General features: G+C 47.0%; 1 protein-coding gene across 1 annotated transcript; it reads right to left on the bottom strand.

The window, feature by feature from the left end:
- Nucleotides 1-1014: 1014 nt before the first annotated feature.
- On the bottom strand, nt 1015-12198 carry LOC311191893 (transmembrane protein 178B-like; the record flags this gene model as incomplete). Its single annotated transcript, XM_084264215.1, has 4 exons — nt 1015-1259; nt 3038-3175; nt 4433-4546; nt 11820-12198. The coding sequence occupies 4 exons, from the start codon at nt 12196-12198 to the stop codon at nt 1015-1017; spliced, it is 876 nt and encodes a 291-aa protein (XP_084120341.1).
- Nucleotides 12199-16133: the final 3935 nt, after the last annotated feature.

Raw genomic sequence — 16133 nt, 5'->3', positions numbered from 1 at the left:
TGAAGTGAGCAGAAGCCACACGTTCCTGAGGAAAATACATTGCGGTTCCTTTGGACATTAATATCAGAGGGGGCTGTACATCTGCTATTTTAGCAGCACTGCTGTTTGAGCTTGGGGAGAATAAATCATCTCCTTCCACACAACAGGAATTGCAGCCACAAGTTAGTTGGGGGGGGGTGGTGGTGGTGAAAGTTTATCCCAGCAGCTCAAACTATGACATACTTTCAGAAATAGACCCTGGCCTCTATTAAAACAAAGGGTATGGTAGTTAGCCAAATGAGCAACCTTACTACCTCTGTAAGAAGCTGAGGAAAACTTCCCACCCTTCCTGAAGCCGGTAAGAGATTTGGTTTTTGGTTTTCTGGTGGGTTTTTTTAGAGTCTTGCTGCTCAGTTGCAGCCAGGCCCTTCTGGAATCAGCTTTAGTAGTGAGTAAATAGCTGATACCACAGTATGGAATAGCACAGAATTCTGATTTAAATTAATACTAAGAATGGGCTAATTCTTTGGCCTAAATCTCAGCTTAGATCAAGGTTCTTTTGGGAAATGATGGCCTAAGCCAATTCTAGACACGCCTGTTGCAAAAGTGTTCAAGCCAACTTCACATAGCTCCTTGCCCTAATTTGGGTCTGAATTACACAGACCTGCAGCAATAGAGTTGGTGCGTAAACATCCCTTACAACTGGACAATAACAGGACCATGGAGGTACAGTTCAAAAAAAACAGCACAAAAAACCCCACAGCCTTGGACTTAATCCCTTGTAAACAGAAGAAAAACAAACCAAAAGAACTGACCCCCTTAAACCATCAATGAGCAAAATCGCCAATAATTCAAACCTGGAGTTACTTGCAATGTCTGTGTCCGCGACTGGAGGCTGTAGCAGCATCCCATGGGCTGGTATTTCCACAGCTATGGCACTGCTCTCCACACGCTGACATGCCACCTCTTCCTGGTGTTAACCCACAGCTCTGCCCAGGCTGCGCTTTCCAGAGTCTCTCCATGCTCCCTCGGAGGTCACACAGCCCCATTTTCTTGTCTGGGTTTTTGTACAGACGCCCGAGACGTGTTGAGGGAGGGGGCCAAAGTGCAGAGGAACCCAGCCAGCAGGGTGAGGCCCAGGCCTCCCCAGGCACAGAACATGGACCAGCCATAGCCATGACTGATGTCCTCTGGCAGCCCATACACGTAGCGAGGATAGCGAGATAACTCAAAATTGATCCCAGCTACGCATGTGCAGAGTGAGATGATACAGCATGTACCTGCAGGAGAAAAGCAAGAGGGTTCTACACTGCCCTCAGGTTAATTATGCTCTGGGGGTTCCCCCCCCACATATTTTCAAAGTTGTGAATTTTCAAAATGAATTTCTGCCCTCCCCCAAAGTCCTACCATACAGTTCTTAAGGGGCACGGCAGGGTGGGGGGGGAGCAAAATACAGAGGACTGCAGTATACTCCACAAATAACCAGTATTGTCTTAGCTCAAATAGTTGCTATTTATTTCAAACTCACTCGTGTGTAGTTCATCATGCTTCAATTCTCCTGACACGTTATTTAATGGCATCAGGGTCCAGACAGTACTGGGGCAGTCTCTCCTATGCCAGGCAAACAGCTGAAATGCAAGGCTGCAAAGTGCAGCAACTGCTTGTTTCTCCTAGGAACACCCAGGATCCTGCCAGCTATAGCCTAGGCCCACACAGTGTCCAGGTTTTTGTCAGCTGCTATGTATTCACTAAAAACCTATACAAAGGAGCAAAAAAGCCAAAGAAACTTGTAACAGAAGGCATTCTAGTATGTCTAATAAACACTAGTACAGTAAACTCAAGGTCAAGGTGATCATTTTATTCTCTCCAGTTCTGGAGCTATGCCTAAATACTGATGACAAGCTCTTACTGCTGACAGCGTGCCCATCACGCTAAGTGCAGAAGCACTCAAAGGGGACCCAGGTGACCTGTTCCACTTCGAATACTTCACTCTCTTACTGCTGTGCCATAAAGAAATGAAACCGCTCCCAAAGGAAGCTGCAGTTAAACAGCACGAAAGACGATCAAGGATAGCCCAAGACAAATTCCAGCCTCTCCAGCATCACACCATGTCAGCAGGGTGATATTCTGTACAGCTCCCCAAAAACACTCCTGGAGAAGGCTTACTTATGGCAAGGGAAGGTTGCTGACCCACCCCCCCCCCCCCCCCCCAAAAGCTGCACCAAACCAGTGTCACACCTACTTGTTCAATTGCTATGGATGCTGTCACATCATCAAGTTCCTTGCTTGCAGCCATTATAGATGTTGACACTGGGCCTCTAGGGTAGCAGCTCTGGCTTTTAAGCAGTGCCTCATTTTTCATACTTTACTTGAAAGTTGTCTATTTGTTTACTACTTAAGATTTAAGAGTCCCCATCCTTGAAACATCTCAGTAGCTCAGCCTTTCAGTGCATGTTTACTTCTAGGCTCCTTGCAAATAAAGATGAAACACTGCCCACTTCTGAGCTGAACAAACAAGGTTCAGAAAAACCTTTGGCTACACAGAAAGCCTGCTCCCAGCCAGGAGGAACAGAGGTAACACCTCTGGGAGCACTGAGCTCCATTCCTTACCCTAGAGTCCTCCAGGCTTGCCTGGGTTTGGATTTCATTGTTACCCAGAAGATGTGAGCATCTTTGGGCAGCAGAAACGGGCTCTACATTAGTATTTTTCTTTGTTAAGCCTCCCTAGGGAAAACAGCTGAGCAGTCTGACAGGAGCTGCAGGCTCCACACACTTGGAGCAGGCAAGAGAGCTATGCTCCTTGTGCACGCAGTCCCTGTGGCTACACACCAGCTCTCTGAAGCAAAACCCTCATGTACACACAGCAGGATCAACTTAGAAACATGCATAGGTCCTGCCCAGGGCTGGAAGTGGTGGCTCTGTGCTTGTGTTGATGGCTTGCTGCACAGGAACTGCTTCATGTGTTTGCTGTAGACTGATTTTACTTTTAAGAGCACCTCCCCAGCCAGCAATACCAACTGCAGTGACTTCTTCAAGAGTAGAAGCAAAAGGCTCTCACCTCCCATTAGGAAGAGCAGCCCAGCCACATACTGCATGAGCTCCTGCTGCTTGCAGCAGCCCAGCACACCAATGATCCACCCAAATAGGATGATGGAGACTGCCATGCCAATGAAGCCAGCTGTCATCCTCCGCAGATCTGAGGGGAGATAAAGGAGAAAAGCACAGAAAGAAGAAATGAAGATGGCAGCACCCAGACAAGACAGCCAGAGGAGAGACCAGACATATTTAGATCTGCTGGTTCTAAAGTTTATACTTCACCCATGGACTCCTGTAGCTTCTTTCAGGTAGATAGTTTGCCCATTGCACTGAAAGTAAAAGAATCCAGCTAACTTAACTCCCTTCTGCTGGGCACTGTACAACTAGAGAGCATTTCTGTCCTGATCAAGAGGAATACTGGCCAAACACTCCCTGACATAGGACAGAGGGGTACATTATGAATTTGGCAATAATCTGTAAATGCTACTACTGCAAGGGCTTTTATACATATATATGTATATATATATATATATATATGGTGTGGTCAAAGAAACCAAAGAGGATGGAGTTTGTTGTGTGTCTGCTGAAAACAGAAATAAAAGAAGCAAGAAGGGATGCTGAAGAGAAGTAAAGGAGTAACGCGTTGAAGGCAGAAAATGTGAACTGAAAGGAGGAATAGTGGGAGGACAGAAGCAGACAGCAGATCAATGCAGTACAATGGGAACAAGTCCAGTAACAAGCTCTAAAAAAAAGCTTGGGCACCAGTTATATGAACAGCACTTTGTCACCCATAATACAAGTGGTGTTCTTGTCTCTTCCTAGTTCAGTCTCTGGCTGCACTTCCTCAGCACTGAGGCTCACATGATAGGGCCTAGCCAGAAGTATGTGAGGCAAGAGAACCACAAAAACAGAGGGAAGCAGGAGCAGAATAAAAAATTCTCAGTGACAGATTACAGGTCAGTCATCTGTGGGGGAAAGACATGGGCATGAGGCAGCTTGTGGGCCAGCAGTTAGTAAAAGGAGGCTGCACCAAGATGTTTCCTAAAACAACTGTCTGCCAGGGAACTGCCCAAGATCACTGGTGTGCACACAGAAATCACAACACATCCATACAGACTCTATGCTGATGCAGCACCTTTGCTGTAAGCCAGCTAGGAATTGAATTGTCAGTCCCCACAGCCAGAATATGATTACAGCTTCCAGCACATTACACCCATGCCTGCAGTCCCAAATTCACCACGTAGGCCCCTCCCAATCTCATGTCCCCTTACTGTCAGCTGCTTGCCCTTCCTCCTTAACACACATGCGTTTACGCTTAGAGCCCAGCGCTGGCTAGCTGACTCAGCGCCCTCACCTGGCATTGCACTAAGGCATTCAGTGATCCCAACAGACCAGTAGAGTGCTTTGGGTTACTTACGGAGCGCATGCCATTCATCCTGCCGGATGGTGTTTGTGATGTTGATGGGTAAGTTGCGAGGCAGGGAGCTGGAGGTGTAGTGGTACTTCACAGCAGTGCAGCGCTGAATAACGCCTGTAAAAAGACATCAGTGTGAAACAGCATGTGCCCTCCACTTGCGGCCAAGTTGCCTGGCCCAGCAGAGCTCACACAGGGGAAACCTTAGTTCAGTAACAGAGCAAATGTAACCTAAAAAAACAGCTGCTTACTTCAAGGGCTTTGGGGATTAGGAGGAGGGAGAGCCCCGCTACCAAGAAATGCCAGCAAAGAAAAGAGGGAGAAAGGTGCTGACCCCAGCAGGCTCTAGGAATCACAGAATTGTTCTGGTTGGAAATAACCTTTAAGATCAGCAAGTCCAAACACTAACCTAGCACTGCCAACTCCACCACTAAACCAAGTCCCCAAGCACCACATCTACATGTCTCTCAAATACCTTCGGGGATGGTGACTCAACCGTTTCCCTAGGGAGCCTGTTCCTATGATTGACAATCTTTTTTGTTAGGAAGGAACAGCTGAAGGTAAACAGTAATGACAGTCATCAAAAACAGCTCCAGAAGCTTCCTACAAAAACTGGCATGATTTCTTTAGAATGGTCGAGAAGACAAAAACATGGCCAAGTAGCAGCAGGACTGCTTTGTCTCTAAAAGAGAGATGAATCACTTGGAAAACTGGGAATGAATGCTGGGAAGTGAATGGCATGGAAGAAAACCTTTCATTCACTCAAGTAGTCACGGCCTCTTTGCTTTACTTTCGATGAACAATAGTACCCACTAGGCTTGTTTCCATTACAGCTTTAAGAATAGTGTATCTCAGATGTAAATGTGAACCTACATGTATGCTTTTTATTGAAAGGGATTTTTATCTTAGGAAATAACTTAAAACAGAGAAGATAGTAGGGAGTGGAGGGACAGGATGGTGCCTTGGCCTCCCTGTTATAAATAAAACCAGGGTGAGGGGGGAGAACAAACCTGGATGATGGGGTAAGAGAACAGCCAGAAAGGTAAAAGAGTTAATAATACAAAAAGTTCTCCTTAAACAATGTTTACAGGGTCATTACTGCCATTCGAATTCTGGGGCAGAAGAACCATTCAGAAACAATCATTGGCCAGTTGGCCAGTGATCTAATTAAGCTGGTGAACAATCACTAGAAGGGTGCTGCAGACTCAGTGATCTGCTTTGCAAAAGACACTAGAAAACCCAGGAGAAGAAATAAGCTTTGTGCTGCTCCTACAACAATGGGAAACATGATTTTGTCCTTTATTAACGTTTACTGGGACCGTGCTGACCTGGTTCCTACACGGATCTGCAAAGAGGAAGCCCTCACTTAACAAGATTAGGAGTCACACACAAGAGGCCCAGCCATTTCACAGCCATCAGGCCAAGGAGGCAAAGGTGATCTGAATTTCTACACATTAACAAAACAGTTACATTTATTATTGAGTGACATAAGCAGACATGTAAAGAACATCCCCCAGAAAGGGAAAACTCAAAGCTTGTGCCCAAAAGCCTCTGAGCACCAAAGCAATTCAAGTGGGCCCCTATCCTTGCTTGGCTTCCCACCGCCCTCTTCCCTTGCTGCAATGTCCTTGCTGCAATTCCCTGTCGCCTCCCAGACAGCACAGGGCACTGGCACTGGCAGCCATACTCCCATACACAGTGTTGCTGTCCTTCACCTTCAGCCACTTGCCCTTACCCTACAGAGCAGTGCACCCTCTTTGCGGTTACTTCAGAACATGCCTGTAGTGCTCCTGGAGCAAATGGATCAGCAACACTAACAGAGGATGCCACATTCTTTGCCAAAAGCACTGTAAACACCTGAATTAAGAACTTGGCCATGTACAGTACATCACAGTATCTAATTAAATTTTACCTATAACTGTTGACTGAATTAAATTTCAATATTGACCTAATTTACATGTGCTACTGAGGAAGAAGTCTATGGTGCAAGCCAATGACATCAGATACTAGAATACAAGGCGCTGTATTCATTACAAGTAAGATCTATGCACTTACATATTTTGATTATAAAAGTATTCTATAGGAAGCAGTATTATATATAAGGATTACTACTTCTAGAGCTCATTAAAGAAAAAACAAAGACTAGAGATGTACATCCCTTAAGACCAAAGCTATGGACTCCTCAGCTAAAATGACACCAAGAAAATCTTTCCTCTGTATTATTACAAGAGCTTACATGTTGACTAAAAGTAAAAACCTCTCTACCTTCTCACAAAAATCTGGTTATTTCAAAGGTTTTCAAATATAAATGAATTCTGCCTCTGGTTTAAAAACTTTACTTTTAATCTTGTCTTTCTAAGAATTCAAAGTGGTAATTTTATGTATGTGGCCCATAAAATTATGTTTGCAAATAAAGATCTCAAGATTAGTGAATTTCAGGGTTTATGCTCAGTGCTGCCCTCTAATCCATGGGCTTGGTGACAGCCTTTGATTACACTATCACAAGTCATTTTTGCCAATAAGATTCCCTTTTCTCTGATAGCACAGGATGGATCTGCTTTGGTGTGAGCCACTATGGGCAAAACAAGGGAGGCCCCTCTCTGTAGGTGTGCTAGAAAAACTAAAACACTTAGGCAAGAGAGTTAGGGGATTGAGGAATCAAAGAGGGTGAACTCTCAACTGAATGCCTACCCAGAGAATTATAACGTGCACCCAGGCAAACCTCACTAGTCAGATTTTGCATCTCCAGTTCGTTCATGCTTCCCAATTTCTGAGTGAATCTCTAAACCTAATTTGCAGAGATGCTAGACACTCAGATGTAGCCGGGGCTGCATTTAGACTGATAGAACACCTTGTTCTCTAAGTACTCATGAAAAAAAATTAAGTAAAGAAATTAAAAAAAAAAGTCAGGTTTGCAGTCTCAAAGTTATCTCGAAGTCAAAGGCATTTCAAAGGTATTCCAGAAAATCCTCTGTCCTAATGCCTCAGATACCTTAAACCACAGTCTACAGGGACAGCATCTTGCTCTCCATTTCAGAAACCTGCTAATAAAGTGATTTCACTTTTGTCTGTAACACACTCAGACAAGTACCATAGGAAAGCCTGCCAAAATTAAAAACTTTGCCTTCAGGCAAGGGCTTGAATAGAATGGAGTCATGTGGCGAGCAAGTGAGCGAGCGTTGTCTTTTCTGGCACACAGTACATTGAGAATACTGACGAGAGCGGGTGCTCATGTCCTTACCTTACCATAAAAGCATGTGTACAAGAACAAGGTTACACTGACAGCCTGATCCTAGCATTTCTTAGGGGCACTAAGAGAATGCTCCAAAAGTTGCATTGCATGGGCAATTTTCTTGATTAAAAAATAAACATAAGAGGCAATGAACTGCATCCAGCAGTGTCACAGTGACAGTTTCATGGTTGAGCAACATGCCTGTGCCCTCCCATGATCAGCATTGTTTCTCACACCTTGTCCTCCAGGTGGTTTGTTTTGTTTTTTCTTTTTCCCCTCAAGACTGCAGCTGCAGACAGGTCCCACTCCCATCCCTGTCACAGCCTGATGGACACTACATGTGAATGTGCCTGGACAAGTCCTTTCTCCTGACTGAACATGAAGGCTGGGAAAGGTCAGAGGACACTGCCTAGAAAGAATTTCTGGACCTCCAGACCTCTAGGCAGAGCACAGGCCCCTTGTCCCTACTATATACCTAGAAACCCACACCCAAGCCCGCTGTGACACAATCAATGTGCAATCTGGGCTCAGCATGCCACAACTTTCTCTCAGTTCAGGGTTTGTTTCTCTCTAACTTTGAAATGTGCAGGCTTTCTTCTCCACACTGCCTTTGTGCCAGCATTATGATGTGGAAATGGAGGGGCTCTTATTTTCAGTTCTGCTACCTGTCCCAGTTCTATCTCAGAACAGTTTGGCTCTCACACTGCTGGGAGAGACCCTCTCCTCCTCACTGTGAGCAGTTAACACTGAGCTACCATGTGAGGTCTGGCCCTCCCCTCCCTCATGCCCCAGGATCAAATGGCCATGGAAGGTCCCTGGCCTATTTCTGCTGTTTCTGCCCAGGGTTGAGGAAAGCATCACAGTTATGGAATCACTCTGTCCACATTGTCACCCAAAGGCCACTAGAGATCAGGTAAATCAACCTTCCTTTTCAACACCACAATAACTCTTTCAGATCATATTTACTGACAGCTGGTAGTTACCAATGGCCATGACCAAACAAGTTGCATTTATCAAACATGCCACTGTAAGAGATGCTCTACAGACCTCAGGGTCATCCCCGTAACTATTCCAATTTATCATCAGTTGGAAAGGATGGGACAGAGAGACATCAGAACTGAGCAGTTTTCTCTCAAGGGCCTCATTACTGCCACAAATTGTTGTGAAGCTTAAGCTTCCAGTGGTTCTTCTCACCTCCTCAGGTACATGACGGTACTAAGAAGTCATTTCTGCCCAGTATACATGAGGAGTACCAGTCATACCCCAGAATTTTTTCAGAGCAAGTTTGAAAAGCAATAAAATCTTCAGTTTATAAACAGTGATGAACCTTTTCTTTTTTAATTCCTTCAATTTGCTGGTGTTAAAATGCTTGTCGTTCAAATGAACCCACCAAATTATCCAAAGCAGCCTATTAGAACGTATCTTTCCTAATTAATTTCTAACTGGTCACCACTCTGTAAGAACACTTCTTCATATTAATAGAAAAGAACACTAAACAACATACAACAAATCCCTGCAGGACCTCACTACTCAAGAATTCTCCATGCAAAAGGTTTTTGTTGCGGCATCAGTTACACTGTGTGTAATCCACATAGCACAGGCTCTACGAGGTGGTGTACAGTGCTCAAGTTCTTAGAGAGCACCTCCCAACACACACACAGGCCCTTCTCATTTCCCCACCAAGTGCTTCAGTCCTTTGGCTGCTATCTTTTACTGATTGCAAATCTCCATTTTGGAGATCTCCATTGGTTGGTAAATTATTTCTTCTTTTTGCCTTCTTAATTGTATTTTTAAGATGAAACTATTTTTTTCACAGTTTCAAATGAGTGATTTTGCACATCGTTCCTCTTGCACTTAACATTTCCCACCTCTCAGTTTTGTGAGACATTTTTTACTCCTGCTTTTCCCTTTTAAATATATGAAATTAACTTATTTTACATTTCTTAAAAATATATATTTTAGGTATATAAATGTAGGCATGTGTATGCATCATCAGATAAAATGCCCAAGCACAAAAGTTTCCACAGAACTGCTTTGTGTTAACAGCAGTAAATACAAGGACTATAAATCCATGGAATTATCTAAATGGATAAGGTTACTTATGGACTTAGTAATTTACTCAGAATTGAAGAGACACCCAGAAAGAAATCATATTCAAAAGGTAGTAACAAAATGGAGAGCATAAACCCAAACCAAAATTACCACAGGACTCACACACACAAAATTTACTCCTCTGTCACTAAAAGCCTATAAAAGTCTCTAGTTTAAGGAATATCAGGAATGTAAGAAGGCATCACACATGACCGACCAAAGAGCTAACTGAAAACTTAACTGCAAATTGAGGAGAAAGCAGGACTTTCAGAGGTGCACAGTAGTGATCTTCAGCTCAGCTCACACTAGGCAAAAAAAATCCACTTTTTCTTTCTGGAAGCCCCAAATCTAATATCATGCTCGAGAGAATAACTCAGCCACAGCCACACCTGCCCATCGGCCAGAAAAGGCTGCTTAATCACAGCTGTCAGGAAAAAGACACAGCGGGAACAAGGAAAGGCTGCTAGTAAAGCAGGTCAGGGGAAGGGATAAGAAGAGAGTCATATCTATTTAAAGATCTGGCTCCAAAAGAACTATTATTAACAATTTCCCTCTATAAGATAACACATAAATCTTTACAGTAGCAACTGCACACCTAATAGGCAAAGAACATGAGGGAAGCAGGGCTCCTAGGGAAAGGCAAGGTCTTTTATTAGAATAGCTGAAGAGAAAAAAAAAAAGAGAAAGTAGAAGGAAAACCTTTCGGATTTAGAGTGCCCCCAGTTTTGCACATCAGACACTGAGAAAGATCACTGACCACCCTGCAGAATGCAGAATCTAGCCTCGGTCTGATCACTGTAGTGTTGGGAAAATACCTCAAAAATAGAAGCACTGAGGACCAAACTAGTATTCTGCCCATCCCTTCCCCCAACCTTTACCAATCTCAATGGGAGATGAAAGCATTTGGCTTCATGTGAAGGAAAAAAAAATTAAAATTTACATGACAGGCACATAAAAAAATCAACGAGCTGCCTTTTAGCAAAATGAGATCTCTCAATATGGAAATAAAAATAAAAAAGCATAAAACGAATCCCAGGAGATTAAATACTGAAAGAAACTAATCACACAGCACTAATTTTTAAAAGTGCGAGTTACTGCTGTGCATTGGAAAGAATGGACAAAGCCAAGCTGAGCTTCACAGTGCCAGTCTATCCATCCTCTGCTGTGCAGGACTGGCGTCACAGTTGGGAGCCACGCTGAAGAACTGCTCCCACTTTCTTAAGATAGCATTTCCATTTTGTGCCTCAATGGAAGCACTTCTCCCAACTCCTACTCTCCCTGTGCTAACATGTACCTGCTGGAACAATAAGTCCTGTTATTTATCATTAACTATACATGGCATTTCTTATCCTAAGCTTGTTTCATGTCATTTATTTTGACTTAATGTGTCAAACCACTACATTATCCGTACCATCCAGTCCAGGAATTTTATTTGTACTTCATGAGCTGCACTGTGTGCCACAAGAGTAGAAGACCCACAGCTTTCTCTCCCATCACCCCTGGAGCCAAGTGACATCTGCTACCCTGAAGGCCTGGCAATCCGCTGCAGCAATGAGAACTCACCCATGCTAGAACAGACACAACAGGTCCCTTTCCCCTTGCTGCAAGCATCACAGGAGCTATAAACAACACTGTACGTTTCTCAGGACTCAGTAACAGGAAAATGTCTGAGAATGCCCACTGAGACCCTACTCAGCCTCAGGCCCTGCACTGGGTCACAGAAGGGGCTCTCCCAGGACGCAGTCCCACCCAGCACTGCAGCATTTTAAGCAGACAGGGCGGCGTGCAAGACCTCGGGATAGGGTCAGGGCCACGCTCGCCGCTTCCCGCACGACAGGAACACCCGGACCCGCACGGGCCGTGCGGGGCTACACCCGCGCCCTCCCGACGGCCTTTTCAAGCCGCAGCGGCTGCAGCCGCGGCCCCGCCCGCAGACCCGGGGCCCCGGCCAGGCCGCGCCGGCAGCCGCGCTCAGCACCACGGACAGCAGCCGGACCCCCTCTGCTTCCCCGCCGGGCCGGAGCCGGGGCCGCAGCCGCGGTCGCCCCCACCCCCCAGTCGCCGCACCTTTCCGGATGAGCTCCTCGCTGTCCGGCTCGTAGCCCGCGCGGTGGCAGCGCCTCCAAAGCCCCGAGACGGTGGAGTTGAAGCGGCGGCCGCAGTGCGAGTCCAGAGCGGCGGCGGCGGCGGCCGGGGCGGGGGCCGGGGGGCGGCCGGGCAGCAAGGCCCTCGGGGGCCGGGCGCGGAGCGGCAGGTGCGAGCTGGGCGCCGACATGGAGCCGGGCGGGTCGCTGCGCTTGTGCCCAAAACCGCGGCAGCGCTCACGGTGCCGCCGCGCGTCGGTCTCGTACCACGAGTCGGTGCCGATGGCCACGGCCAGCAGGGCGAGGGCGGCGGCGGCCAGGAGCAGCCCCGAGCCGCTCAGCGCCTGAGCCGCGGCCGCCATCTTACCGCGCCGGGGGCGGCAGGGGCGGGCGCTTCCCCTGCAGCTCGGCTGGGGGCCTCCGCCCGCCGCGCCGCCCCCGGAAGGGAAACGGGGCCAGCGCCCCCCGCTCCCCGACACCGGGCCGCGACGGGTGCAACTCGGGCCCCGGTCCGAGCTCGGTGCCGCACCGGTGCAGCCCCCAGGGCGTTCCCGGCCCGCGCTCACGGGGGTCCCGGGGCCGGACGCCGACCCCCGCCACAGCGCCCGGCGACGGAGCCCGGCTCGTGCTCCGCGGCGCGAGACCCCCGCATGGCCCGCGCGCAGGGCAACGGCCGCCCTAATGGCCCCCAACGGCCCGGCCGCTCGCAGCGGAGCTGGCCCGGGCCAGTCCGCCACCACCCCCCGGGAGGCGCGGGGCGTCCCCGCCGGCCGTCGGGCGAGCGGGACCGGCGCCTGCCAGGGAATGAGCGGGGGGAACGGGACAGCGGGACCCCGACCATCTCCGCGGTCTCCGCTTGCCTGGTACTTGCCCCCCAGTGCCAGAGGCGCCCGCCGGCGGCGGGCGGCCCCGAGGCCAGAAGAGATGCCGCGCTCTCAAGCCCGTCTTAAAACACGGATGAAACACTAACAGCCCTCGCAGCAGCATTGGGCATTCTGATTTCAATTTCTCTTCAACCCTTCATTATCAGTTAATGGAAAACAAGGCCTGAAGAGCTGAAAAACACCAATCTGTCTTAGCAGCGGGCTAAATCCCAGCCATTAGTTAAATGCAACATTTCCAAGGGCAGAAAATCCCTTTTGATCCTGCTTGGTCAATGGGACACATTCCTCCAGCTGCAGCATGATCAGCCCCCAAAGTCAGTCGTTAGGGGCAATCTTTCCGCTTCTGGCCTCCAGATAAACTTACCTAGTGACATGGTAAATCTGAATTACAAATATAACTTTCCCTTTTAAATCCCTTCGCTTTGTTAAAAGTACTTTTGTTTCCCAGGAGCAGCTGTTCAACTGTAGAAGATTCAGATCCTTCCCCTCCTCTCATCACTTCTCACTCTCTCCACCACACCGAGCAACCCTAAACACCTCCCCCCGGGCACTCCTGCCAGGGACCCTGCCCAGAACTCTACCCTACTTCTCTCCCCCCAGCACTGTGCACGGTGGAAACCGGCAGCAGCTAAAGATGAAGCTTGTTTTAACCACATTTCAGCATGATCCTCTTCAGCGGTTTGCACTGGACAGATGGGATTATCAGCCATGCAGCTGCACATTAGTGCCTTCAAGGCAGAGAAACTGAAAGGGGTGCTGTCAAAAGAATCTTCTTACACATACCAGCTAAATTAAGTCTTCCACATGAAGAATGAAAAATCATTTTTCAAATACAATCACTGCTCTACATAACCTGGAAAAATCCTTCAATTATAACAACTCCCCTTCTCTGGAAACCTCCAAATAGTCAAGTTTCCTAAATTTGCAATCCTATTATATCACCCTATACTCTACCTCAACTCCCCAGGCTGTATTTGCAGAAGACGAACTTTGGTGAGACCATCACCTTAGAAAGTTCCCACATGCAAGATTCCTTCCAATTGTTCTCTCCTCCACGATACTACAGTTGTGTCTTCACAGAGCCTGTGAACCAGGCAGCTGATTAATCCATGTTTTTTTTATTACTTTTGAGAAGGAAAAAAGGATGGGAGAAGGGAGGCTCACAGCACAGCCCCATAGACAGGCGTACCAGCACAGCCAAGGAGTGCAGCATGGCAAAGCCAGGGACAGAGATTCTAAAATGTATGTTGTTGGCAAAGTCCCCAGACCATGAAATGATGCCTTGGATCATCTACTCACCTTCATCTTCTTCTAGCTCCTAGTTTATGGTTTCCATTCTTCTCCAAAGATGACTTCCAGGAAGAACAGAGAACCATTTAGTATTTATGGGCTGCAAATCTTCAAATAAAGAGTAGGATAAGACATGCTCTGAACCTGTGCTTGTGAAGTGCAAAGAAAATCCCTTTAGATTTTTCTGGGCAGTTCCTACACAGGTTTGATGAGTGCACCTTTTTCCCACATGGCAGGTAACCAGCTCACTGTTAATTCATACCAGAGAGGCCTTGAGTTTTTTAGATTAAGAAAAAACAAACAAAAAAACCCTGACCACAACAAAGTAAGGTCACAAAACCCTTTAGATAGTAAGTTACAGTGCAAGCTCTCCCCTCAGAGAAGAGCAACTCACTTGGTGATGCTGTTCAGGGAACCCAGATCAGCAGCTGAGAACTGTGATCAGACCACATGGCTCCTGGCTCACAGAGCCCCAGCAGCAGGAACAGGAAACTGGACTAGAGGCTTTTCTTTCAATTAGGAAAGTCTGAAGAGTAGAAAGGAGGGCAAGATAGAGCCCAGAATTTTCTAGACTAACCCAGAGATGATGCTCTGTAATTCAAATGAAATTTTAATTGAATTTTTAATTCAAAGAAAAGTAGTAGCTTGAACAAAAATAAGACACAAACCCACATGGAAAACCATTTATTTCATCTCTATTGTCTCCATGCAAAGCAGACCAATACAGATGAAGAGGGAAAATGCATAAGAGCAGCTGAAAAAATAGAGCTAGAAAATCTGATTCTCTCTGCATTTCCGAAAGTGACAAAGGTGGTGGAGCGATGCTCCATTTCCTCCCAAGGCTCTCCACTCTCAGCCCTTTGGCTGACAGTAGAAAACTAACGCGCCACTCCCTCCTACAAGCCCTGTGCTACCTCCAGGGTATCTTCCCAAGAGCTGCAGACTGTCCAGGCCTGTGGTAGCAGCCAAGAAAAACAGCTCAAAAATTCTTTCTTCAGTGTCATACACTCCGCATTCCCGAACGCTGAGCACGAAGCACCAACTGTGGGTTTCAGTCTTGGCAAGTCTCAGTGCTGATGCAACAACGCCAACTCACGGGCACTCACCTGGCAATGCCTCAACATAAATGCCAACCTCATTTTGAGAGAGACATCTTGGGAAACAGCAGGCACATCTTTCTGTGCAAACACGCTTCCTACAGAGCCCTACTACAGGGGCTGCTTAGCTGCAGTCCCTGGATGGGGAGGGGAGGGACACCCCCAAAGCTAGAACTAGAGGGTTAGCATATTCCCCCAGTCCCTGCTGGCTAATCAGATTAATCCAGGAAATTCAGATTAATTCCAGGAAAGCTGGAAGTGGATGCTACCTTCAGGCTTTATGACAATTGAATGATAGAGGGAGTAGTTGGCAAAGGAAGGCAATTTTGTAAAGAGGAATAAAAAAAAAAAAAAAAAGTACTCAGCCTTCTTCATTGTGAAATCAGTTACTGATGTAAGCCTGGGGTAAGGAAAGCTGAAAAAATTTCAGACAGCAGTTTCCGGGCAGAGTGAACTGCAGACATGAGCTCTCCAGCAATCTCTGGAAAGTAGGACAGGAGCCGTCATTAGAGGGGAAAAAAAAAGAACAGAACTGTGTCAACAGTTCAGGAATCTTGTAGGGAAGTAAATAAATGCCTCTGCTCTGGGCAGCACACCTGCCTCACTGCTCTGACCCAAACTGACCTCTGAAGGGACAAGTCCCTCTTGATAAGGGCTCCTGTGCAGACTGGAGAGATGTACTGATTTACAGAAGTTAGTTGGTGCAATTTACACCGTGGCACCTGTTTTGTGTCCCATGACTCCACAAGTTCAACTACACCTGGTTTTAAATGGATTTAAGCAAAGTGAGGATAACCTCTGCAGAAGGGATGATCTAGTAACTGTGCACATTGCTGTGGCCATAAAACATCCCTCCAGAACAATGGCCTGGTCAGCCCTGTGAGCTGGGATGCAGGAAAGCACTAGAAATGTGTTGGGTTTTATTTTTTTGGTCTCAAACTGCCAAAAATTTTATCCCAAGCATCATAGACCAGAAGACTCCTCTAAGCATGACTTACTGTAACCCTTTCATACCCCTTTCTCTCT

This window comes from Gallinula chloropus (assembly GCF_964237585.1).
Source record: "Gallinula chloropus genome assembly, chromosome: 4".
In the NCBI taxonomy this organism is placed as follows: Eukaryota; Metazoa; Chordata; class Aves; order Gruiformes; family Rallidae; genus Gallinula; species Gallinula chloropus.
This window is presented reverse-complemented; position numbering and strand designations above follow the sequence as displayed.